Source organism: Scomber japonicus, chromosome 4 (genome assembly GCF_027409825.1).
Source record: "Scomber japonicus isolate fScoJap1 chromosome 4, fScoJap1.pri, whole genome shotgun sequence".
Classification (NCBI taxonomy): Eukaryota; Metazoa; Chordata; class Actinopteri; order Scombriformes; family Scombridae; genus Scomber; species Scomber japonicus.
In genome coordinates this window covers 15,996,923-16,024,171 of record NC_070581.1, presented here as the reverse complement: position 1 = coordinate 16,024,171, position 27,249 = coordinate 15,996,923, and the positions used below count along the sequence as shown (strand labels likewise).

The following is a 27,249-nucleotide window of genomic DNA, read 5'->3' as shown; positions in this document are numbered from 1 at the left end:
AGATTATTTAATTAGCTGAAGGTGACTGTAACCCTTTGACCTATTCAACAAAGGCCACCTACCTAAACCTACGTCTGTCAGGTGATTGTTGCACTTCATGTGCGTACGTGGGCAGGAAAAGAACAGACGCCTTGCAGGTATGAAGCCTGTCACACTTGTGAAATGGAAAACTAGTACATGTAGGCGTGCAGCATATGGAAATGTACCAAAGGCTCGGCACTCGTTCCATGGCTTTTACAGTGTGCGGGGTTGTGTCCAGGTGAGGTTGTGACAGTAAACACAGCGCAGGGCCTCTTGATTACTCGGCTGGTCACACAAACACTTGTGATCTGCCACCATTTATTCTTCATAATTCAATGTAGCTTCATAGTTTTCATTCAGAGTAGAATTAACTTTTTTTTTTAAACTTATGAACAAAACATAATTGTAAAACAGAGTTTCCGTCTTTACTTAATCTTCTTTCTTCAGTGTGTTTAAACTATATTCCTACAAATGATAAAATAATCATAGGAGGCTTTTTCACATAATGATGGGTAATAATGTTTTCATCGATCTTCTTTCCCCATCACTCCAGACTCTGTAATGCTGAGTTTCGCAGTTTATCTCATCTTCCAGTTTGCTTCTTGACTCTGTAAAAGGGGACATATGGTCCACTCTGTGCTTTTAGCTTCTCCCTGGGGCACTGGCTGCCCTGAAAACACACATCTGAGGATGCAGATGTCTAATATGTAGCAGAAATATAACTCTGGCTACAAGTGAATGTGGACTGCCTCAAATCTCATGCTTTTATAGCTAGCTAGGATCATAGCAAGAGAAAGAAAACCATGTTTTACATACTGTACGTCTGCATGTGAAGGGTTTTTTTTTTAATCATTTTGATTTTTATAGGTTTCTAGATTGTTGCAGATCCTCAGTCTGCAGTCTGCTTTGATTTGTGTTTTGTTGAGTTATCCTTTAGTGACCTGCATATATTAAACAACTTTTGAACTAGTATTAGAAAAAAATTTTGTGATGTGAAAACTAAAACAAAGGCTTTCGCTTAACGCGCAAGTCACTGAAAAGTGCATTGCCATCTGATTATACTTTTAATCTTTCGTTTTCTTTCAGATTTTTCCAGTTGAAGTTCATATTGGAAAGTGTACGAGATAAAAATTACTCCATCTTCAAGGAACTGAAACCTCCTGCGATAACCGTTAGAGCTCCAGGCTAAAGTCTACAGGGTCAGGGCCTGTCCCGCTTCATCTGCCATGGCAGACACCACCATCTGAGCTTCTCAGTGACACCCTACGACAGGGGAGGATGGGTGATGGGCCCGTGAAATTCAGCGGACTCTCTCCTCCTTATCCCATCCTCTCATGGAGCGTCCTGACACAACGAGCCCCTCCTGGAACACTTCTCTCTCTGTCCTCTCCTCACTCCCACTCTCACTGCAAACGAATGCCTCCAACGTGACCTCACCCATCCCCAGCATCCAAGGGGGGATCAATCTGAACCAGTCCTTAGCACTATGTGCTATGCTCATCATGGACATGCTGGCAGTGGTTGGAAACTTGGCCGTAATGATTGTCATCACCAAAACACCACAGCTGCGCAAATTTGCCTTCGTGTTCCACCTCTGTCTGGTGGACCTGCTAGCAGCACTGGTGTTGATGCCTCTGGGGATGCTGTCAGACCGATTCCTGGTGGATGAGGCGCTGTGTCGGAGCTACCTCTGCTTGAGTGTGTGTCTAGTTAGTGCTGCCATCCTCACCATATGTGCCATCAATGTGGAGCGCTACTATTACATCATCCATCCCATGCGCCACGAGGTGAAGATGACAGTGGGCGTGGTGGTGATGGTACTGGTGATGGTCTGGATTAAAGCTATTGTCATGTCAGTGCTGCCTCTCCTGGGATGGCTGCTCCAGGGTAACCAGACTCTGGGGACTCCGTCAGTGCTCATTCCTGGTCAGAGACACTGCTCCCTCCATTGGACAGGAGGCTGGACCACACGCCTGCTTTTCATGGTCTTCTTTACATTCATCTATTTTCTGTGTCCCGTGTTGATCATTCTGGTGGTCTACTGCAACATGTTCAAAGTGGCCCGAATAGCAGCCATGCACCATGGCCCCCTCCCCACTTGGATGGACACACCGCGACAGCGGTCTGAGTCCATCAGTAGCCACTCCACCATGGCAGCCAGCCTTGGAGGAACTGGTGCCCGCACTACACCTCAAAGGACATTCAGTGGCGGGAAGGCCGCAGTAGTCCTGATGGCAGTGGGAGGCCAGTTCCTCTGCTGCTGGTTGCCATATTTCTCTTTCCATCTCTACTCAGCTGTGGTGTCTACCTCCCCTGCTTCACTGGCCCAGCTGGAGGACGTGGTCACATGGATTGGCTATTTCTGCTTCACCTCCAACCCCTTCTTCTATGGCTGCCTGAACCGGCAGATTCGTGAGGAGCTGGGTCGCCACCTGACCTGCCTCTTCAAGCGGGCTGGGCCCAGTGAAGGGGAGCAGCTGCCCAGCCGTGAGGCCTCAATTGAGGAGAACTTTTTGCAGTTCCTTCAGGGCACTGGATGCAATCTGGATCCCTGCAACTCTCACAGCAGAGCAAGCCCAGAGGAGCCAGAAACTGAGGGCCTTCAGGAATCAGCTGTTCAGCAGAACACGCCAGCTGACTTCCACATCCCAGGGCAGATCCTTGAGGAAACCTCAGAGTTCATACAGCGGCAACAGCTGAACAATGAGCTACATGTATCAGAGAACTGCTGCAAAACTGTACCAGAGCTGTAGCCGTCTCCCATGTACTGTCTCTTTTGCCATCTAATAATCCAATTAATATATTAGTTTTATTCATATTTTCTAAAATTAGTTGAACTAATACATTCCTTGTTCACGCTACAACAGTGCTTTTCAGCTAAAAATCTGGTGAACTGCAAAACATGGTGTCTTCTTTGAAGAATTTAAGTTATGTAGCTTTTCAGAAAAAGAGCTGATTATATCGTGTGCATTATCTCATTCATATCCCTGACGGTCATGCCGCTGCAGAATTGCATGTTTTGAGAGCCATACTGTGCCATACTGTGAGCCAGGCTGTTTTCTGTGTGATGTCAGCAGATGGACGCTTAACCCTTGTTGTGTTACTCACAGTTCAGTGAAGTGACAAACATCACATACACATAAAGATGTGCTGAAACTTTGTGGGGAATGCAGTTTTCACAGTTTATGAAAAACTATGAGCCAGCAAAACTAATCTAGACTGAAGAAAGTTTTTCATGACACATTGTCACTATTACATCCAACATACTTTACTTTCAGCTGCAATTTCCTTATTCAGGTTTTGGGAGAAATGTTCCCTAGTTTGTTTTTGTTATTTAATACTTGAAAAAGCCCCTTGACAATCAGTTGTTCAAACTGACTCTATGGCCAGACAGGTGTTTTATTAGTTCATCACCACCGAAGTGTTATTAAAGTGTAGAAAAGGAAGAAAAACTAACAAATTAAAGTTTGTCAGTTATTGTAGCTGTTTCAGAGTGTATTTATTCCACTCACACCTCCTCATGTGACCAAGAAATGAATGCAAATAATGTTGTTGTTCCCCTCAATAGGAAGAAGTTCATTTTGAGAGCCAATCAAAAAAAATCTTTCCGTTTAAAATATTCATTGTGTTTCAATAGGATCATTTCACAGCTGGTGCTGCTGGTGGTATTTATAATAAACAGGCTGACACACCAGTGTATTTTTAACCATTTTCCAGGAACATTATTATCATGTTTATCTGTTCTTAGTCTTGTGATTATCACCTCCTCACCAAAATCATCTCACATTGGTAGACTCGTGATTTCACCCCCATCTGCTCAAAGACAAACATTGTAAGTGGTTTAATTGTATGACAGTGACAGTGTTAAGGATTAAGCTATGTAAAAACATCAGCTACAGCACATTAAAACTGTTGGAATAAGGCTCTCTATGGATAGATTTAGAATTTGCAAGCAGTCCCCATTGCCCTGTGATGTCTGTGCTGCTTACAGGTAAACAGAGGAGCAGTGTGAGTGCTCTCGTGTTTGTGCTATAAACAACCAGGCTTGTTATGGCTACACAGCACACAGGTGTGACAATGCTTACACATGGCAAGCTTTGCCTTTGGCTGCATTTAGCGACAAATGGAAGACACTGGCGATACTTTCTCTGATCTCAGGTGGAATACAGTTTGCACAAGTCACACAAGCAGTGACAAATGTTCCAAAGAAAATTACACGGCACAAATCTCTTACTAAACATTTTTTTGTCTCTTTTTATACTCACTCTCTCTTGCTGCCTTCATCTATTTTGGACTGCCTCATACTGGACTGTTGGCATGATCACAAGACACTCAACACAAGGAGCGCAGGGAAGGTTCATATTTTGCTGGGAGTCAGAACAAAAAAAGGTCCCTTTGTCAGGGGGAAACATAATGTTCTTCATTTTCTTGTAAAGTGACTTTGTTGCTGGCTGTTTTTCAACTGGAGTTGTCATGTTGTCTTGTTTTAAAATGTTTCTTTTGCATCAAAAGATGGTGCAGTAAGGCAAGGGCCCAAATAAAACCAAGAACAGTAAGCACAAGGCAAAAATCACTGCCATAATCCTAAATATTCTTGTACATCTTTATCATTTGTTACTAGCAGTAGTGTGAAAACTACAAAATACAGTATCATATGATTCATTATTTTACAATTCTATGTGACAAAATGACATAAAACTGCCTTGATTTATTACACCAGCGTACAGGAACAAGATAATCTGAGATCTTCCTCATTGAGCGTAATTGATTGTCTCCTCTTTGTATAATGTTGTAATAAATTCAGTGATATTTCACACAGTCTGGGGTTATTACAAAGCCCCTTAATTTGAGAGTGCATCAATGTACTACTCAATCAGCTGGATTTCTGTTACCGTAGCAGCAAAATTGCCCCAACCAATCTGATTAAATGCTTCAAGCTCTATTTCTGCCACCATCTGCCAATAAGCTGTTCTGAAGGTGAATGTCAGATCATATTCCCTGGACATTGTTTGCTACTTTTTCTGTTTTTTTTTTTTTTTTTTGTTCACTGTAAATTATCAATACAGTCAATACTCTCATTGTCCTCTCTGTATCTCTTTTGTTCCTGAGCTGAAAAGACTGTTTGTATTGTTTTCCTCTTGTTAAGATTTCCCTGTGTATTGGTCACCCGTCAGTTGAAATGATTAAAGACAGCAAGAAGATTAACTCCAGTGTGGTGGTTGCTGTCTTAGTTACAGACATTTCTGATCAATAATTACATCCACATCTCTCTCTCTCTCTCTCTCTCTCTCTCTCTCTCTCTCTCTCTCTCTCTCTCTCTGCTCCTTTGTGTGAGTCCTTTTGTGTGTATGTGTGTGTGTGTGTGTGTGTGTGTGTGTGTTTGTGTGATGAAGGCAGGGGGTGCAGAGTCACAGAGTTGAAATGAGGCACTAAGAACAGGATCAAAGAGGAGTGACATTTGGAGCAAGTCAGGCTCATCATTGGGGTGGGATGTTGTGAGCGACAGTGTAATGCTCCATAAGCACACACCCACCTCACAATGACCTGACTCCTGCTAAACTTTTACCATATGATGTAAATAAGACCCCAACTCACACGCTGAATGCCGAAAACACTGAGGACCCTTATGAGTGAGGAGTGCACTAAGGAGATTAATTCAGGTCATTACTCTTTATTGATTTCTAAACTAATCTTAAATCTACTTCTTTCTCTGAGACAATTGAGCAAAGAGAAAGATTTAAAGACTATTATATATATAATTTTTGCAAATGAATAGCAGGAAAATGCCCCTTATTGCCTTTTCAGTATTTCCAGGATGTAATGCACATCTGAAGGCTGTTTCAGTTTTGGCATGTAGTTGCAGTTGTTTGTTTTTTTCTTTCACCAAAACCATCCAAACACAGATTCATTCCACCATCATCACCCAAGGCTCATCCTCTATTCCCAGATTGTCCTTATTTTCTTAGCCTCTCCTTTGCTGCTCCCCAACGGACAGAGTGACTCATAGCTTTTATGTTGAGCTCTGGAGGGTGCCTCCTACAGTGCAGAGGAACAGTTCAAACAGCCTGACCTTTGCAACAGGCTACAACAAACCCAGTGAAAGAGCTCAAGGACAGATCTTGTCACTTTATAGGGCCACTGTGTGTGTGCAACACATTAATTCAGTCCCTAATAAACACCTAAAACCGACAGCTGGGTATCATTTGAGAGGTTTGTGGTTGTCAGAGCAGCAACTGAGCTACCAACAAACAAGAAGACATGTTTATCTGTGAGTAGGGTGTCTGCGGTGGAAACTCTCACTTGCTGGATCAAAGATGAACTAAATGACATGAATTTCTCACTTACTTCCAAATCCTGACTGTTCTGAACTCAGCTGTTGCCTTGGTAACCTGTGCTGATAACAATGATGAGGGGTATGGATAGCAGGAGGAGCAGGAGCTGTTCAGGCAAAAGGAGCAAAGATATATATTGTTGTATATACTGGGGTGTCAAAGTGACGACTAGGGACCTTCAAGGGTTTCTGATATAGATAATTAATTTATGAACCAGTCACTAATATCAATCCAAGTTGTAAGTAACTTCCTAAGTCATGGAATTGGTCTTCTAAATCTACACCACAAGTATTGAAATACTTAATAATTTACATAACTTATGTATAATATGATGCATCAATTGTACAAATAATACACTAAACTACTTAGACATGTTTGCCAGGTGTAGAAGGTACAGTAGCCACACCTGCTGAATGAACATCAAAACAATGCACAATGCCTGACACATGACAATATAATAATGTTAAAATGCAAGACTAGAGAGTTGGTCAAGAGTTCCCTGTTGGTAAACTATCCAAACAAAACTTAAAATTACATGTTCAATTATGTTTATAGAATTCCTTTTTACCTACAGAGTTTACATTCTAATATATTACTAACCAAGTACAGCAAAATAAATAAGTAAGTAAGTAACCTCTTACTTACTTTTTACCATTCAAATGAATGAATACAATTACTGGAAAACGTAATTGATTTTGCTCATATTGCTCCAAATTATGATCGACTGAAAATTATGATTCACCCACCTTGAGGCTGCCCCTAATCCGATATAATTTATATTTTAAATAAAAAAATACAGGAACCAAACAGGATTAAAACGGCACAAATATAATTCAATTTGACCTATGGACTTGACGTCTGTGGCTTTACATTTTGTCATTAGCAATCTTGAAGACTGAATGTATTTTATTGACACATGCAGTTGCTTTGTGGGTCCACTGGGGGTGCTCTAACACAATTTAAATCAGAGCCTGCTGCTGTGAATAGGCTAAATCTTTACTGCGGAGCACTTATGCACAAGTGTCTTTAGTTCGTTTAAAACTACATAATAAGTCAGTTCACGGAGGCTTAACGTGATATGTCGGTTTATTCACGCATCTGAGAAACATTTAAGCTACACAGACAGAAATCATATATCTGGTCAGTTTAGAATCGACTACATTTCCCATCAGGCCTGTGCGCGTATCAATTTTCCTTTTCCAGTGCCGTTTTCTTGGTTTGCAGCTGGATCAGCTGCTGGATGAACGCGCGACTGCGCAGCAGCGGCCAGTCTCATGGGGAAAATCCGGTGATTATTACTGAGCATTTTCTCTAGAAATGCTGGATTAAAACGCCTGATTGTCTAAACAATTTATAGAAAACAGTTTGTTTTTCTTCTTTTTGCGCTTTTGTTCTTTTACCTGCGGATAAATTAAATAAAATACATTTTTAAAAACATCAATTTGTGGAGATTTTTCCGCATACACACAGACTTGAACCACCTGGGTAGCAGGAGTGCTGGACTGGAGCAGTGTGAGTTCAGCATCAGACTGGGGTTAGTGGGACAAACGAGCCTCCACTGCCAACGCCTTTCTCCCCGGCTGGGAAACTTCAGCTCACACCGACCCGAGAGCTATCTGACGGCGCTTCACTTCAACTCATGAGCTCCTGAAACCTCGATCCGACACTAAAAAGTTGTTCGAAGGCAAACATGGGCTGCACGATCAGCGCCGAGGACAAAGCGGCAGTGGAAAGGAGTAAAATGATTGACAAAAACCTGCGAGAAGACAGAGATAAGTCCTCCAGAGAAGTGAAACTGCTTTTACTCGGTAGGAATCATGTTACTGGTTCTTTTTTTCTTCTTCTTTTTTACATGAATTAAATCAGTTTTTATCATCACCAGGATTTGTATACTTTTGACTTTCTCACAACATCGATAGTCTTCGATAGTCCCCTCCTCTCTCTGTTGGTTTTATGCAGCTGTGGCTCATCATTTCTCAGCTGACAGAACTTGCAGAGGTAAACCAGATGTTGGTGAGAAGGCAACTGCAGACTTAGTGCTTTTCTATCAGGTATGAGTTGTTGAAAGGTAGAAAGTAGCTCAGTTCAGAGGAGACGGTTTGTTGACAAGTGTTGTCACTTGTCAATGAGCACGTTGCAACTCCTGCAGGCCTGTTTCACCTCAGTGCTTAAACCTGACAGCAGCAGGGAAATGCTGCCCCTGGTCAGACTGTCCTGGGTCAACACTAAGAAATTAGAAACAAATGCTGCTGCAGTATCTGTGTTTGAGTTGATTGTGTCAGTAGGCTGTTAGCTGATGGGATATTTCATTTACACTTCCATTTATGTGTGATTTTTATGCCTCAGTGTCAGTGACAGCCATGTTTTGGGGTTGTCCGTCCCATTCTGGGAAATGTGATATCTCAGGAATGCCTGGAGGGAATTTCATTATATTTGGCACAAATGTCAACTTGGACTCACTGATCAATGGATTCAATTTTGGTGGTCAAAGGTCAACATTACTGTGACCTCACAAAACAGAATTTTTGCCATTACTCAAGAATTCATATGCTAATTATGACAAAGCTTCACGCGAAGGTCTCATAGGATGAAATAATGAAGTGATGACAGTTTATGACCAGAAAGTCAAAGGTCAACTTCATTTGGGACATCGTAATGTTATACAAAAGAAATGTTCTGGCCATTATTCAACGCCATGACTCAGGAACAGAAGGGGAGACTGTGACCATATTTCACATTTGGTCAGATACTGAATTAGTGACACTAATATTGGATTCCACCCTGAAACTGTGGTTATTTTTTAGATCAGAATCCAATTTATTAGCCAAACAAATGTAAATGCATGGAATGATGTAAACTGCAACTTGACTGGTTGATGGAGGCATACAACTGCAAGGGAGTATTTCTAGCTCTTACTGTCCCTCAACATGATATTCATCATGATACAGCTTGACTGATGTTTCATGGTTGATTAATGTAATGATTATCTTCTGTTGTAATCATGAATTGTTCAAATACAAAGTTAGAAAATAGTGCAAAAGCCCAAGTTGACCCAACAAGACATTCAGTTTGCCACTACATAAGTAAAAGAAAAGCAGCAATGATTTTTGAAAAATGACAACAATATTTTTATGAATGAATTATCAGCTTATCAATAAATTAACGATTGCTTCTACTATAAGGATATTCAAAGAAAGTTTTCCAGTTTTCAGGTTTTAGAGTTTGTGCGCCTTTATTTGAAGCATTGGTTATTACAGTAAATTTCAGGTTCAGTTTTGCTGGAACAAAAAAAGTTACTTCCTGGTGGGTGTCATGCACTAAGTGTGCAAATTTCAGCACTCTTTCATTCTAGTGCTGACCACTGACTGATATTCGTTGCCAACCTGTAAACTGACACACACACACTGGTACTGACACTCCGGGTGTGGACTGCACAGACGTGCCAGAGGGATTAAATGCCCCGAGTTTAGCAGCACTCAACATTTTTACACTCTCTGCACATTAGCAGGATCCTCGAAGCGGACATGTCCTGAACTAGCTTTCTAAAAGAAGTTAAACTCTAAATCCATTTTGTTTACACAACATTGACTCTATAATGAAACATTTCTGGAACAAAATCCCAGGACAGCACAAAGCCTCATTAAAATGTTCACACTGGACCAGTTCCAGTTTGTGATGTCAGAGAACTTCCTCACAGTAGAGCTGCTGCGTGAGAGAAAGCTGTGTGAGCTTCAAAAGTGTCATATCACAAGTGTCAGAGCACCAACAGTGAACAACAGTTATCAAAACTTTTGAAAATGTCCTACTCTGATAACTTTTGCATGCCCATACACCCGAAAACAAAATTTGCTGTGATTTGGACACAAACTACACTAACGGAGAGTCGACCAAAGAGATGAAAGTCTGTTAGCTTCTTGAAACCTTGATAGGCCAGAAATTGAAGTCTGTGATGAATGGTAAATGGGGGGGGGGAATCAACATTACATGAGAACATGAGACTACTTCCTGTTGTAGGGAGGGCGATGTCAGTCAGCTCACCACTTTGACTCACGACTGAAACGACTGAAATGTGCCTGTTGGATGGACCATAAAAGCTACTGTGCTGTATGGTTGCCTAATAATGAATTATAATACATTTACTTTAGGGCTGCAACAATTATTTTCTTAATTAATCAATCAGTCGTTCGGTCAATCAAATGTCAGATAATGGTGAAAAATATCAATCACTGTTTCCCAAAAGCCTAAGCTTCACAAATTTCTTTTGTCCTGACCTACAATCCAAAATCCAAAGATATTTATTTTACTATCACAGAAGACTAAATAAACCAGAAAATGTTCACATTTGAGAAGCTGGAATCAGAGAATTGGAAATGCCCCAAAATGACCCAGATAGTTTGATTAATTATCAAATAGTTAGCACTTAATCATTAGTAATCAACTAATCATTGCAGCTCTACTTGACTTCATGACTTAACACCTGCTAGATTAATGCCATTCCCATCAGCCGCAGCTGTAGTTTGTTTTTTAGTGCTGACTGGCTGGTGAACATTATACCTGCTTAGCATCAAAGTACTGCTGTGCTTAATACAGCCTTTACATGTTGTCACCTCATGAATTTGTGAACACATACCAGCTTTCATAGCTGACAGTTGAAGTTTAATCATGGTGGTCTACAAGCCACTAGCATTTTGTCAAGACTGAAACCTGAATTATCATTATTGGTGGAAATTCTACTTTCCCTCCCTCATTACTCCAAGAAAAGGCTGAAAATACTTGTTGAATGGTTCATTCCACAATGTTAAAAATCACAAAAAGAAAAGGCACAAAAGAATTTAAAAAACATAAAAAATCACAAAAGGTTTGTGCAACTTCTGCTATTTGTTGCAGCCAAGATGAAAAAGTGTGAACTATAGAAGCTGATTGTACTCATGCAGCGTTGTCACGCATGTTCACTGCCGTTGACCTTGTGACTGAGGGGTTGCTTTTTTTATACAAAATGCAGAATGCATAAACGTTCCTCTCTGAAAATGAAATGGTGAAGATAAACAGACATCTGCTGCTGCTGAACTGCTGTATGTAGAGATGTAAAAGACTGATGAAAAGTACGTGCAGTCCTCACTCAGAGGTTTTCATTGTGTTCTGTAACATAATCTCACCCAATCTGATTAGACAGAAACATGACACTACTGTAGATATAATTTGAGAACCATGAACTTCATGAAATTAATCATTCTATCTGAGGAAGTGAAATGAAGTGAAACCATCAGTACACGCAGGACTTGTTGCGCAGTGAAACCTTGAGCAGTATTTGATGTGTTTTGGAGTCAGATCTTGGTGGATCTTTAATCTTTATTGAACATGGAAAGGATGACAACCTGTGACCAATTACTCATTAGAAGGATAAATTGACACTTACACATTCATGTCTGTATTCCACAAATGTGCACACCTCCATTTTGACTTGAGTTTCATGATTTGCGTATCAAAAGCACGTTGCTTTTTCTTGATCCAGTTGGAACCCTTTTTTACCGTGGACACAACGTCATCCGAACAATGTCTGCTGGGATATGACGCACAGTGGGCTGCGCATGAACAAGCTGCATCATCTTAAATGATCGTGAAAAATCTCCATGACAGGCTCACTTCCTCACAGTGGAATATGTTTATTACGTCTGAGTTGTAGTTATTAAATCAATCAGTCATGCTGTGTCAAATGGAGAAATTCATTTGCTGATTATAAGTCTCAGCATTATTATTATCATTACCAGCATTATTAACACCATACAGCCTTTATTTGATATAGAGTGTAAAGTGTTACAGTAAATCAGCCCCTGAGATAAATTTTCTTTTATGTTGAGAAATTTAAAATGATTTTTACAGAAATCTCACTTTAAAATGATTTATATCTCAACAGTGATCACCATAACAGGAACTACAGTATAATGACACTTATAGTTATGGACCAAGACTAACATGATTTCAATACTCTGCAAATTTCTATGGGATATGGGATGGATTTATTTCTTCTTTCACAGTTTTGCTGCTTATTTTCTTTGTCATTTGTGTTCTAGATCATTTTCCTGATGGAGTCATGATTCTTACAATAGAGGGTTGCTTTCCCATCAGCAGGTTTTCCTTTCTGTTGGTAGTGTTTTCTCTTGGACCTTGATCTAGATGATATGTCAGAACAAAACCTTGCCAGTAAGCTTACTTTGAGCATTGAAGAGTTGCTAGTACCCACAAGTATGTGGTGATTTTTATCAGTCTCCAGTTTCCACTGTTCTGTTCATAGATTGTGGTGTGGAAGACTAGATATTTTAGGTGGTTGAGCGCTGGGAAGTGAAACTTGAAATAGATTTCACATGAAGTCACATAGAAATTGTTATGAGGATATGGATGAATCCCACCATCAGCTAACTACTCTGTGAGGATTAACTTCAGGCTGATACGTGTGATGGTGCAACACTACAATGCAGGCTAAAATCTAGTTGCATGGAAACACTCATTTTCTAGTTCTGACCACAGAGTCGAAGGGGAAGCGATTTTTCCAGGCAGTGCCCTGTACTCCCTGTCTGTGCCGGGACAAGAGAGTTATAGGGGAAAAACAAAGAGGAGTTCTGGTGCTGTTCTTTATAGCAAACCACAAAGCTGGAGAGCCAGCCCACCCTTTCAATGAAAATGGTCTCCTGTTCAACCACAAATAGTGATTCATAAAAAATCTGCATTTGAAATTCTTATTAAATGAGGCTTGGTTTGGAGTCTGACTCCCACATGGGTTTGGACGACTCTTTGAATGCCTGTGTAAGGTTGGTTTGTGAGCTGGCGGGAGGCCACCGTTGATAATCAGCCAAAAAATGCTGTGAATGAGACAATTGGTGACTGACAGAACTGAGGAGAGGGATCAACACAATTTGTCCTCTCCTCCCTGTCTGCGTGAGCGGGCGTAAATCTCTTTTGCTGGTGACAGCTTAACCAAAGAATTCATGGATTTAATTCTTGTTGGCCGGCCGTCCGTCCGAACATATTACTCTACTGTAAGCTTCCTTGACAAAATTCATCTGTTCTGAAAGGATTCCTGACTGGCAGCGGGAATGTGCTTCGCCACATTTTGGGGGAACAACAATATTAAGACAAAGTTTATCCGTGTTTTAAAATATTCATCCATTGAGACTTTACTTTCTGGCTGTTTTAAGAAAAAAGCTGCCATCCATATTTCAAATTCCAGCGCTTTAAAAACTTCTTCATTCTGTGGTTGCTGATAATTACTGTGATTATATTGAGCAAAAGAAGGTTCTGCTGCCAGTGTAAACTCAACCCAGATGTTTATGGAAATAATTTCTCACCGGTTGTCTGAGCTTGACACCAAATGTTTGATTCGCACACATGCTTTCACGCCTGTTTAATTAAACTCCAGCAATGAAAAATTGCTGACTCCAGGGCAAGTGAATGGGCAGCACACGGGCAAAGCAGGCCCACCACCACTGAGAACTGAGCTCAAAACCATGCAGTGATACATCTGGCTGGAGTATGCATCCAATCATTGATCATCTGTGAAATGGGAATTTTGTGATTTTCTGTTATATTTATACTGTTGTAATGTATGATGTTGAATGTCTGTGTTAAAGGTCCAAAACATTTGATGAATGTATGTGAAAGCCATGGCTTCAATCTGCCCTGAACACTTCTTCTGCAATGGAACCTTGACTTTGTCTTCATAAGATTGTTTACTTTTCCCCCCAAACAAACAAACAAACAAACAAACAAACAACGGTTGTCCACATTGTCCACTTGCATATTTCAGACCGGATTTGGGCATGAACATGTACAGATGTATTTGAGAAGTAGACATTTTGAGTAGACAATGAGAAAAAGAAGTTCAATCTTATTGCTAATGTTTGTTTACATAGCTGGGGATCAATGGGCAGCTTCTAGGACCTAACCAATCAGAACAGAATGGGCTCATTTGGGAAGCGGCCTTAAAGAGCTAATACGGCCTGTTTCAGATAGAGGCTGAACTAAGGAAGTCCATAAAGCCCCTCAGAGCAGATCGTGCCAGACACACGATCTGCATAAAACTTACATTCAACTTTCAAAATGAATCAAAATGAAACAACCTGTGCAGACTCTTGATTCAGTAACAAACACGAATAAAACAGACAAATAAAGAGACCATTTAACTACGTAGCCTACTGGCCATCAGTAGAAGTACAAAAAACAAGGAGTTAACAAAATCACATTGAGCTGCCATAATTACTCTATTAACAGTACAACTTAATTTGAATGGTGGATTGCACGCTTCTGAAATGCTCTGAAATGCTCCCTGTGTGTGTGCTGTGCAGAGGATGGAGCAAAACTGTGCCGCAGCCAAATTGCGGCACTGCCTTGCCCGGTAGAAACTTTTAAATTATTTGAAGTGTAAATCATGCTAACATATTCTAGCTGAGTTGAAGAATGTTACTATAGACCTGGACCTGAGACCTTTTAAAAGGGCTTAAAGCAGTACAGCCAGTCACCCTTGTTGCCAAAACCAACAGAGACCAACAATGGTACTGCAGCCCAAAAAGCACTTCCTCCATAGGTAGATCTACTCATCTGTTGACACCTCAAAAAGCAAACAAGGTGAATTAATCATCTTTGCATTATGAATTAATATACCAAGAAGTACAGTATTTACCTACAGTAAATGTACCATGAAATTACAAAGAACACAATCTGCAGCACACACACCAATGTCACTGCTGTAGCGACTTATTATGATATGAAAGAGAAGAACCTCTCTGATCAATGAGGAGTCACAGAAGGACATCAAGGTTGTTTTATTGGTAATTTTAGATCTGTACAAGATCTACAATTAGCACAAATACACATATTTGACATGATGAATCTGGAAAAAGTTGGGTTGGGTTTAGGGTGAAGAGCCAGTTAATGTGTTTGTTTTTTTGTTGGGTTGGCTTCAGATTGCTGACAGACTCTTTAGATCATTTTTGGTGTTTGTATGCCCTCCGTACTCTCTAACGCCCAGAACAGCATGATATTTGGGATTGTCTCTGGAAAAACACAAGCTCAGCCAGCAGCATGACAACTGTTTCCTGTTTGGCTGATTGGTGTAGAAATACTGTAAATGTTCCTTGTGTGAAGTCATTTTCCTACTTATTATTGCAATCCTCCTCATAACATTTGTGCCAGTCACCAGTTCATCTTTTTGTGACAGATGCACACTATTGAGAAAGATTTAAAGCCCTCACTTCCTAAAGAGACTATTTCCCACGATGCTCTCTGTGATTCTGCGCTTTAGGCTGTGATACTGTATACGCTGTTACATTATTGGGTTGTTACAGTAAATGATCCATCCACATGACACTGATGTCCATGTGTCTTCCTAAGGGCAACAAGAAATGAGTTTTCATGACAATGAAGTATATAACGATTGTCCATCTTTTTCAGGTGCTGGGGAATCTGGGAAAAGCACAATAGTAAAGCAGATGAAGTAAGTGTGTAACTCTGTTCTGATAACAGCACACATGGCATCATATCAAACATCCTGTAAGAAACGTTGACCCTATTTTTGTATTCATTTGACGAAACACAGTCCCACTCCCTCCTTCCCCTTTTCAGTTGCAGTCTTGTTGTCAGAGGTTAATAGTGCAGGGAAAGCTGTAATCACAAACAGGGTTCATCTTTGTGGAAATGCTGTAGAAGCAGAGTAGGAGCCTCATTTCGCTCCACTCAGGCAGAGGAGGAAGCTCCCTTTTACACAACATGTTAAACAAAGGCGGCAGAGGCCAGTCACAGCCTGGCAGGACTTGAATAGACTCCCCCATTTCCCACATTAGGCCTGCTGCATGCTCACTGAAGCTCAAATTCCAGCACTAATGACAGTGTTGCATGAAGAATTTAGCAAATCTGTAATTTGTCCCACATTTATTAAAGCCATCGTTCACACTTTCATATTTATCTTAACTCTAAAAGCCTGTTTGGACTTTGTTTCCTTTGTCAGAATCATTCATGAAGATGGCTACTCAGAAGAGGAGTGCAAACAGTACAAGGTGGTGGTGTACAGCAACACCATCCAGTCCATCATGGCCATCATCAGGGCAATGGGACGGTTAAAGATAGATTTTGGGGATCCTACACGGGCGGTAAGCTAATTTTCACAGAACAGAATTGTTGTTGTTCAGTATGCGTCAAGAAATGAATGACTACAGGAAGTTGTTTGACATGACAAATGATTGTGTTTGTTTCCAGGATGATGCTCGCCAGTTGTTTGCCCTGGCGAGCTCAGCGGAGGAAGGGGTGCTGTCGGCAGAGCTGACCAGTGTGATTCAGAGGCTGTGGAGCGATGGTGGTGTTCAGGCCTGCTTTGATCGATCGCGAGAGTATCAACTCAACGACTCCGCTGCATAGTGAGGACCTTATTTACTTCTTTACAAACAGACACCCGCAAACTTAACAAAGTGGCAATTGTTGGTCAATTTACAGATTACTGTGGATCTTTTTCAAAATGATCTTAGAAACAATACTCATTTTCCCATATGTACATTGAAAGATATCAGTTGCTGCAAATGTGCCATTCATAGTGGTCTCTTCCTAGTGATGTTCTAATATAAGTGATGAAGCAAAAAATCTACAGTCCTCATTATGTTAAAAATTTCACCTTAAAGTTCAAATGGCCCTCAATTGATTTCCGAATGAATGGATATTTGATGTTATTTTGGAAATTATAGTGGAAATACTGGTTCCAATAACACAATTTCCTGTGAAATACTTTAATGTGTGGATCTGTTGCCCAGCTAAGGACTTTCAGAATTGCTTATTTAATATCTGATATTGAGAAATATCAGATATCTTAGATTTGTCCATCAAGAGTCTCCCCTCGTTCCCCACCTCTCTGTCCTTATTTCCTGTCAACTCTCTAAGAAAGGCATAAAGTTACCAAAAAAATTCCCACTTTGTGTTGCCCTCCCTGCCTTGCAGCTACGCAAGGAAACTCTGTCCAGGGAATCACAAAGAGGGTAATTTGTAATAATGAGAATGAAGGACTAAGATAATAGGACTGTGGGTTTGTCACAGCCAGTATGGACTGGAGGAATGATTATAGAGACCAGTAAATCACAGTGTACATACTGTTTAGGCATGTGAATATTACGTAAGATATGCTTGATGTGAACCTATTCTTTAAGTGCAGGGATCCAAGAAAAAAAGCATAGCAGTTTATTTTGACTCCTCCAAGAGAAGGTTTCATTCTTAACTCATTCATCTCACTTTCTGAAAATTCCTAACAGAAGTGAAACTACTTTGATGACTTACAGTGAAGTTTGAAATTGCATCAACATATCGTCAAGCTTGGACTGCGCAAGACATTTGTTGTAATCGTGTTTACTTCATCACAAGCAGAATAATAACTGTTAGTAAGAGCAGTGTCTGTAATATTTCCAGTGGAGCACAAAAGGAGGGGCAAGACGTGTCTTGTTCGTCAAGGTCTTGTGTCAGCTTGTATAGATGATTGCATTCCTGAAAAGGGAGAAAGACTAAGGATAAACTGACAGCTGGAGAGTGTCTCTGTCCACTTACAGCTGCGTAGATATCACTTCATTTGACTAAATGGTTTCAGTTTATTGTGATAGTGATCACGACGTAAAACTGTCTGATGGAGTTAAGTGAAAAAATGCAAACAAAGCCATTTGAGCTAAATATAGTCCAGTCTTGTATTACCGATCAGATGCGGATAAAGTTCCTGGTTTTCTGTTTCTGTAGCATTTATATCACATTTGCCCTGAGAGAAAGTAGCTCAGTGTGAAGGACATGCGCTTTGTTTTGAAAACAGCCGAGCTGTCGTGGCTCTCAGTGCACTTTGTCCACACTACTAGTCCTGTTTTTACTCAACCCACAAGGAGCCAGTGTTTATCATCCACCAAAATATGAGCCCATATTTAGTATCATTCTGTGGAGTACTCGGATGTCTGTGTGCAGAACAAGCTCACCACTTCACAAGAAATATTGTTCAAAAGAACAGGTTGTCACTTTGCTGCATTGTGACTTTTCAGTGTATTAAAAGCCTGGTTGGCCCCTGGATAACTTGTGCTGGGAGCTGACTGGACTGTAGATTCTGTTTATTAAAATCATACTATGATATGTACATTGGATTTGGGATCATTTTCTTAAACTTATGTTTCCTGTCTTTCAGCTACCTGAATGACTTGGACAGGATCTGCCAGCCGAACTACATCCCGACTCAGCAGGACGTGCTGCGTACACGTGTGAAGACCACCGGCATCGTGGAAACTCACTTCACCTTCAAAAATCTCTACTTCAAGTTAGTACAGCTGTAGTATACCTGCTCATAAAGGCGCCCTGGCCTCAGGTGTGTTGTCTGTGCAATAAAAAGAACTTATTAAGCTTTACTGGCAGTCAGAGCCTGAGCTGGTTTACTGTATTGGTCAACAGTGATACATCCTCATTATAGACTTAACACAGTGTTTCCCAAACTGGCAGTTGGGATCCCTCAAAGGGTTGCAAGATGTGAGATTGTTGCTGAGATAGGAAACAAGAAGCAAGAAATTCTGCTGCACAAAATGTTTCTTTTTTCTTTTTTTGTCTTTTTGTCTTGTGAAAAGAAGGGTTTAGTTCTCCAGGCCTTTAAGATGTCTTCAGACAAATCTGTCTTGGAAATATAAAGGAACAGTCTGTCTCTTGTCAGCAATCACTCAACATAGAAAAAAGTGTTGTGCAATGCAAGCATTTATTCATATTTGCGTTATCTAACAGCTGATGATCATCATAAACACACTCTGAGAAGGAAACGAAATGCTGATTGGAAGGACGGGAAATAAATCCCTGTTGTCCATGTTGTAAATCTCATGCATTTAATCTGTGTTTACAATAAACTGTCATAACATTTTGCTTCATCATATTACATTTTTTTCTTTTGTTTGTTTGTTTTTGGACTGATGCACCTGCTGCCAGGTCACAGCTGACTTGACTTCTCTGCAGCTCTGTTAGTTATCCCATGTTGCTTTAAAAAATTGCACATCAAAGTGCTGATTTTCTGAACCTGTTTTGTAACCGACAAATGCTGCTGACTGGCATTCAGCCTAATATGACCCAACCCCCTGTAGCAGTTAATGTAATTACATTGCTTCAGTCCTTTTACATTATTTTGTCTGGCTCCTGTACTTATAAATATTGGTGAAACATTAACTGTAATAGCCTCCCTGAACTGCCTTTGTAACCCCATAAAAAAACACATTCGAGGATCTGGCAATGTGTAATCACTGAATTGGGGTTGAAGCACACAGCGTTCTGTCACTTCATCTGTGTGTCGGTTAAACAGCTCAGTATAGATTCATTTAGCCTCAGAGGGTCTCAGGTGGAGTTAGAGGCAGCAGACACAAACATGAGATTACAGAGTGAGGTCAGCGGCCTGCTGTGTGCATTTGTGTGTGTGTGTGTGTGTGTGTGTGTGTGTGTGTGTGTGTGTGTGTGTGTGCGCTTTTGCCCTGGATTTTAAGAGGGCGCTCATTCTAATAAAACTCTAAAATTAAATGACATTAAAATGAAACTTTGTGTCTGTCTCCAGAATGTTTGATGTCGGGGGTCAGCGCTCGGAGAGGAAGAAGTGGATTCATTGTTTTGAGGGAGTCACATCTATTATTTTCTGCGTAGCTCTCAGCGACTACGACCTCGTCTTGGCTGAGGATGAGGAGATGGTAAGTTTGCTTTTGTTCTGCTTTGTGAATCTAAATATATCAGAGATACTAGATTTGATGTTTTCTGTTGAAGAGTGAGATTAAAGTCATGGATAACTTGGCATCTACTCTTTCCTCAGAACCGGATGCATGAGAGCATGAAGCTTTTTGACTCCATCTGCAACAACAAGTGGTTCACACAAACCTCCATCATCCTCTTCCTCAACAAGAAGGACTTGTTTGAGGAGAAGATCAGCAAGAGTCCGCTCACAATCTGCTACCCCGAGTACACCGGTGAGACAAACACCATGACAAACTTATCCAACAGACGGAAACGTCATAAACTAACAAATATTCTGGCAGAAGTTTTCTCATTTTTATTCAGTTTTGCTTTCCTCTGTTGCACCTGTCACTTATTCAGAGCAGCAAAGACTTGAAAACACTTTTAAGGAAACGTGTGTATTATCACTTTATTTATAAGTTATTATCAGCTTAGTTTTTCTTGTTTTTGGTTATAGGAAATATTTATTTGTCCGTCTGCTGTATTGACCTCCTGGATAGTAGAATTATGCTCTTGATTTATTAAATTAGGATTATCAAGAATGTTATGACTCATATAAGGCCTGTGGCATGTGTGTAAAAATGTTCCTTATGCTCTCACAACATAAGTGGATTAGTGAATCAGAATCATTCTAAATTGATAGGCACATGCCTGCTTTTGGTAATTAGCATACTACCATGCCCCCATTTCTGAAAACAAGGGAAAGCTCACTCATTGCAAAGAGGACTGTGATGGTAAAAATGTAGAAAAACTAGTAGAAGTAGAAGCCAGAAAAGGCTGATTCGGCAGTGTTGCACCACTAACACGCAGTACGTCTGTAACAAAATAAAAAAATGGTCAATGTGTAGATCCGTGGATCTAATTAAATCTGCGCCAGGTGTGCACCTTGTTTTGTTTCTGTCCACAACAGGCCGTGATGTGGCGAAAGCAAAGCGCCACTCTCTGACCTGAACAGGCTGCTGCATATATCACAGTCAAAATCTGATGGGGGAAATTAATCAATGTCACATTCCAATATAGAAATTCCCATATATAAGCTATTGTCATCTAAAAGTGGGAACAGGACATTTTTAATATATTAATAATTGTATTACATTTATGATGATGATTTATGGATTACAATGTCATAGCTATTATTTTAAAATTAGTAACAAAATTGTGTATTATTAGCAATTTCACACTTTTAAATCAATCATATTTTAAATAAGTGTGGTTCTAATATATACAGTTGTGAATAATTATTGACCAGATCATTTTTTAAGAATCTGCAACGTTTATGATTTGTGGCCTAAGGCAGTTCTAATTTTGTTCACAGAGTAAAAACAAATTGAGGTAAGAACATATTGATGAATCCTGGATGTGTGCTTAAAATGTTCATACTCACAGTTTAAGCACATATTTGTCTGTGAACGTGGCCCATTGTTTGCAGATACTGTAGGATTCACTTTCCTGTTTATAATCATACCATTTTCTCTGCACAGTAAACCCGGTGCAGCCTAACTTACCATCATGGGAAGTTTAACTCTAAACAGTTTACTGTAGCACATTTTTCCCTGTCAGTTTTATTAACTGAAGCTGTTCTGATGTCTATAATGGTTGTGACAGTTGCATCTATTTATAGATCAGAGACACAAGGGATGTAAATCATAACCAACCACTTTCTATAACTGACCTTCTTTGTACTGCAGGCGGGCACTCGTATGAGGAGACAGCAGCTTACATTCAGTGCCAGTTCGAAGACTTAAATAAACGAAAGGACACCAAGGAGATCTACACCCACTTCACTTGTGCCACAGACACCAAGAATGTGCAGTTTGTGTTTGATGCAGTCACCGACGTCATAATAAAGATCAACCTGAGGGAAATCGGGCTGTACTAAATCTCCAGGCCCTGCAGGTCAGCACTTTCAACTTTCACCTGCACTGCAGTTAATTCATAACCACAGAGAGCTCCCTCAGTCCCTCAGATGATGAAACAAGTTTGTTATGTTAATCATCTTCTTATTAACTTAACATATTACCATGATTAGTTGTAGAGCTGATCATTTGTAACCAAACCACTACTACAAAAGTTATTCCTGTTGTTCGAACTAAACCACATTAGACCACATTAAACCAACCGTTATTAGTTATATTTTATTACGTTATTATAAGTTATTATTTTAACTTTAAGCCATGCTTGTTGCTTATGTATATAATCATGACACAAATATCATGATACAACAAAAAACTGACCATAAGATCAATAAAGAAGTGATTAATAAAAATTAGAATATAAATATCTAAGAGATGATACCTGTCATTTTTATTCAAGTCATATTTTATCACCTGTATTTTTAAATTATTCTGGTACTGTCATCATTGATACAGTATGGCACATAGTCTAAAATGAAATCAATCATGTTGAATTTGGTCCAGACACTATCTAGTTCTCACTCTCCCCCGTGCTTCAAGTCATGACAGGATACTTCAAACACTAATGACTGAGTATTGTGACTCCTGGCTCCACACAAACTTATCTGATGGGCTGAGCTGGTGGGCACCTAAAATACTCAATTACTGGTCAAAAATTAGTTTTATATACTAAAAACGTATTAATATACAAACAAAGTTCTTACTAAATAGTACTACTATGCTACTAGTATTAGATTAGTACTAGTAGTAGTATAATAAAGTAGGCTCATAGAAGGCAGAGATATGAAAGTGTGCAGATACATGCTTAACAGTATGCTAACAAGTCAACACACTAAAATTCAAATACTAAACATCAGCACATAGGCAAAAAAATCAGCATATTTATGTTACTGTGTGAGTCTTAACATGCTAATATTAGCAATCAGCTCAAATCTTACGCATAAAAATTGTGGTTAAAATATCAACCTGAGCCTGAAAAACTGAGACTGAATTATCCTAGCTGCACAGATGATAAAATAGATGAGAACATTGTTACTCCGGTGACGGTGACATTTTTTACACTATTAGAATTATTTTTTTATTTTTAAAAAAAATGTCATTTATGAATTACATTGTCAGGGCTTTTTCTTCATGGACATGCCTTTTGCAAGTTAATTATATCCTGTCACCAACGGTATTTGTTTTTATATTATTGATAGAGAGACAGTGTAGAAAATAACAACCGACTTGATAAGAACAGTTTGAACAACAGCACAAGAATAAAAAGAACATATATAACAAAACTCCCATGCACCCTTTACTCCAACAATAATAGCTCACATTCACTCCATACACTCCCCCTACACCCTCAAGCCAATGTCCCCAACAGGCTTTCCCCATGTGAATACACATATTTTTAACTAAAACAAACTGTTGCTCAGACATTTGTATTTGTGGCACAGACATCAGTAATCTTTACTCCCCTGACATAAAAGAAAAGGCTGGGAAGCAGTTCAGTGCAAATACATGAAAAACATCAACAATAATGGCAGGCAGGCAGAGAACTGTGTGTTGAACCTTGATGGACTTATGTCAGTCACACCGATATCAGAAGATCTCATCTGAACTAAGAAATTTCACATAGTCACTAGAAGGTTATAGTGATAGTAAAAATGATTTAAAGCTTGGTGTTAATGATCATTATCTTGTCCTTGCAGGTGTCAGGAGGAGAATAGGGACTTCTGGGCCAGCACGTGTTGTCTGCAGAGGGCGAATTGGAAAGTAGGTGTTACTAAGGGCTGAGCAGGTGGCCATGCTGCGTGCAGGACCAATAAATTCCACAATTTGGGGACTTGCTACCATGATCACTTTTGTCTTAATAGATTTCACAATGCAGAGCATATTGAGAGGAAGTAATTAGTGAGGGAGTCTTGAGATTTGCACCTGAGGGTCTGGCAGATGAAGCCCCTCTGATGTCTCTCAAATCCAGCTGACACATTTATAAATTTGTCTGCCATATGCACAAGGACCAAAGGAGACTGCCTGTTCATCAAATCCATTTCTGCATCTCACAGTTTAACAGCTGTTATGTAAATTCAGTTCACTTTTGTGTTGCATCTTCTCATAGCTGTAAGACTGTACTGCATTGCTTTTACTGAACATTTGCATTTGTTTTATTCTATTTTCATTTTGAGCTGCGATTATATAGTATTTCCACTTCTGAATGTGTGAATGCCGTAACTTATGTATAGAAAAGCATTGTGTGTGTGAGCAGTTTTGATGTATATAACCTGTCGGGTCTGGGATTAGTTAGCAGCACAGCTGTCTACATAGTTATTTTCATTTTAACTACACCATCTTGTATTGATTGAACAATATTTTTATACTTATGAGACATCACTGCAAATCAGTTTTTTGTGAAGGGATATCCAGATTTCTTTTCTTTCCATTGGAGTTTAAATATGACTAATATTATTCACTTTCAATATAGAGGCCTCCCTTTTTTCCCCAAGTTACTTTTTTTAATCCTATGGATACTAGTGAAGAAACAAAAACACACACATGAAAACTATGATAATAGCTTGATTTAGCCAGAGGTTGTATTTGTGTCCTTTGGCTGTAGCTAAGGAGGTCTGTTGTGGATACTGTATATACTGTAGTGGAGCTCAGTTTGGGTTAGATCAGTCACTTCCTACACAGAGAAGGCCTGGTAGCCTGGTATTTACACACCACTTTAAATCTCTGCATTTGTATTGGTTCACTTTAATGTCATTAAATGATGGCACAAAGCTGTCTCCTCTTTGTCCTGTTTTTAAATGCCAGACCAAAATCTCACCACAAGCAGCACCAATCAGTTGAAGTCCACCATGAGGATTTATAAACAGATCTCAAGTCTCACTCATGGGCGCGCAGGTGGTCAAGTGGTTAAGAGCTCATGCCATATATGCAGCAGGCCCCGGTTTGAGTCCCAGCTGGCAGACCTTTTTGCATGTCAAACCCCCCTCTCTCTCCCCAATTTCCTGTCTCTACTGCCAAATAAAGGTGTCCATGCCAGAAAAAAACTTAACAAAAAAAGAAAGTCTCACTCAAACAGTACAGGGAAGGAGGTAACATAAATGGGGAAAAGCTTTAGACTAAAGCAATACATCTATGTGTTTAACCTGAGGGCCCAGCTGCTGAACACACCACAGCTCACCAATATGGCCTTACTGACTTACTGTACCTTATGTGTTGCCTCTGTAGTATATCACTTCATGGACGTTTATTGAATACATCACTATAATCAATCTACAAGTCAACACGGGAGTATGTGGAGACAGATTATCAAACACAACAAAACCTTTGAGCCTACAATCCTCATTTTGTGCATGTTTAGTGAAATCTTAAAAGAAAGTCACAAATATATAGGTTTATCTTTTAAAAGGGGTAAGTCATTTCCTGAAATGGCTGGGTACTGACCTTTTTAGCAAGAATCTTTCAAACAGGAATAAATTGTCCATTTGGGGACTGTGTATTTTTGGCTGCAGATTGGTTGAGAGTATTGAAGGCACCAGGACGGTGTACAGTATGTGGGATCGGCTCAAAATAAATTACGCCGCCTGTGTTCATCGTAATGAAGGAGCACTGGCTCACTGATGTGTTTCTAATAGGTTTTTGACAGCAACAATGGAGCTGGATGGCACAGAGGAATAAGCTATGTAAAGTAAGGCTTTGTCTACACATGCAATACTTGTTAGTAGGACCAATTAATTGTTAGTTTTAGGCTTTTCATGGGATTTGTTGTTTAGCAGAATTTGTGTTTTAGCAGATATTTTCTGTAAAAAAAAAAAAAAAAAAGGCACAACAGTATACGTCTTGTAAGGATTAAACTGCTTGTTTTAAAATTTTGACTGATGGAAATTTTTCGTCACTCTGAGAATAAGCTTGATGTTATGAATAGAGTTCCTATGTTGCCCTGGAGTTTACTTGCAGGTGATAGAAAGCACCAAAACTGGTGCAACTTTAAATATGTGAATGGAGGGAGCTCTAGTTCTCGCTTACATCTCATAATATAAATCCTCTCTAGCGATATAAATCTGCTCCACACACTGATTACACTTTCATTTCTGTCATTGCTTGTCGTCCCATGAATCTCTCACAATCTGAAATCTCAACTTGCAGATTAATTACCGCTTTAATTTATTTTTCTCTCTCAATAGGTTTATTGTTAATGAACTTCCATACGCTTCCATATCCCCTCTGACAAGAACAGGGAACTTATATAACAGCAGCATTGTCTCCAACAGACAGCTTATGGTAATACCCTAGCGTTGACATCTCTGCTTCCCTAATTTTATGTATGTGATTCTGCAGCAAAGACACAGAGACAAAATTGAAGTTAATGCATCTTTATTTCATGCCTCTACATTTCATAAGAAAGGACAAACTCAGTAGATTTTCATTCACTGTTCATAATAAAGCATCATCCCTCTAATGTTTCCCTCACTCTCATATATTTCATACAGATTTATGAATTATTTATCTTTTTCAAAATATATTAGTAATTATCTACTCTTATGTACAAAGTTTTTTTCTACCATGTTTGACCTTCAGATATTCATTCATCACATTAAAATGTTAAGTGAGTTGAATACATTAACACTATTTAGATTAGATACATGTACAATTTGGTTTGTAATCTGGATACACTGCAAGCACTGGGAATATCTGAGTTATTTTCTCAGCAACCTTTTACAGTTTAAATACCACAGACCACAGAGACTACTGTACTCAGAAAGAAAAACAAGGTTGAAATGTTGCTATTCAAAACATTAATATTTTCCCCAGATTTTTGCTTCATACCAGAAGCTCCAGGTGTGAGACAAATTGTGTATATAAGAAAACCTGTGTAGAAACCTGTGTCTGCAGCAACAATATGGTGACTTTGATGTTTGTGTCAACCCAGCTGGACGTGCACGGTGTATTGCAGGGATGTACTGTTAGAGATGGTGGTGGTGTGCTAGGAGCAGTCAGGGACCAGGACTTGGCATGGAAGCGATGGCATGAGCGCAACAAACTGAGGATCCTCTGTGCTCCATCAGTACACTTCTCAGTTAATGCCAATATGTGAGGGGTTAAGGTAGGAAAGGGAGTTCTGCAAAGTAGAGGTAATGAGAATTCACCATCAATCATACATAAAAGCTGTAAACATTTGCTACATTACAGTGCTACATAATCTGCAGGTTTTAAGGTTCAAGCTAATTCAAACTCATCCTGTG

At 39.7% G+C, this 27,249-nt stretch overlaps 2 protein-coding genes across 2 annotated transcripts; both read left to right on the top strand.

Moving 5' to 3' along the window:
- Window positions 1-1,355: 1,355 nt before the first annotated feature.
- gpr61 (G protein-coupled receptor 61) lies at window positions 1,356-2,774 on the top strand. The gene has a single exon (XM_053317946.1). The coding sequence runs from the start codon at window positions 1,356-1,358 to the stop codon at window positions 2,772-2,774; it is 1,419 nt and encodes a 472-aa protein (XP_053173921.1).
- A 4,863-nt stretch (window positions 2,775-7,637) lies between these two features.
- Window positions 7,638-24,821, top strand: gnai3 (guanine nucleotide binding protein (G protein), alpha inhibiting activity polypeptide 3). Its single transcript, XM_053317166.1, has 9 exons — window positions 7,638-8,161; window positions 15,798-15,840; window positions 16,351-16,492; window positions 16,599-16,756; window positions 18,538-18,666; window positions 19,930-20,059; window positions 20,179-20,332; window positions 21,788-21,995; window positions 23,710-24,821. The coding sequence occupies exons 1-8, from the start codon at window positions 8,044-8,046 to the stop codon at window positions 21,976-21,978; spliced, it is 1,065 nt and encodes a 354-aa protein (XP_053173141.1). The 5' UTR covers window positions 7,638-8,043; the 3' UTR covers window positions 21,979-21,995; window positions 23,710-24,821.
- Window positions 24,822-27,249: the final 2,428 nt, after the last annotated feature.

What these genes read in the sequence shown, in the direction of transcription:
- gpr61 (XM_053317946.1), top strand. Translation starts at nt 1,356, where the DNA reads ATGGAGCGTCCTGACACAACGAGCCCCTCCTGGAACACTTCTCTCTCT.
- gnai3 (XM_053317166.1), top strand. Translation starts at nt 8,044, where the DNA reads ATGGGCTGCACGATCAGCGCCGAGGACAAAGCGGCAGTGGAAAGGAGT. An exon ending in TTCAAAAATCTCTACTTCAA is followed by an intron (nt 18,667 to 19,929) that starts GTTAGTACAGCT and finishes GTCTGTCTCCAG; the next exon opens with AATGTTTGATGTCGGGGGTC. An exon ending in CTGCTACCCCGAGTACACCG is followed by an intron (nt 20,333 to 21,787) that starts GTGAGACAAACA and finishes TTTGTACTGCAG; the next exon opens with GCGGGCACTCGTATGAGGAG.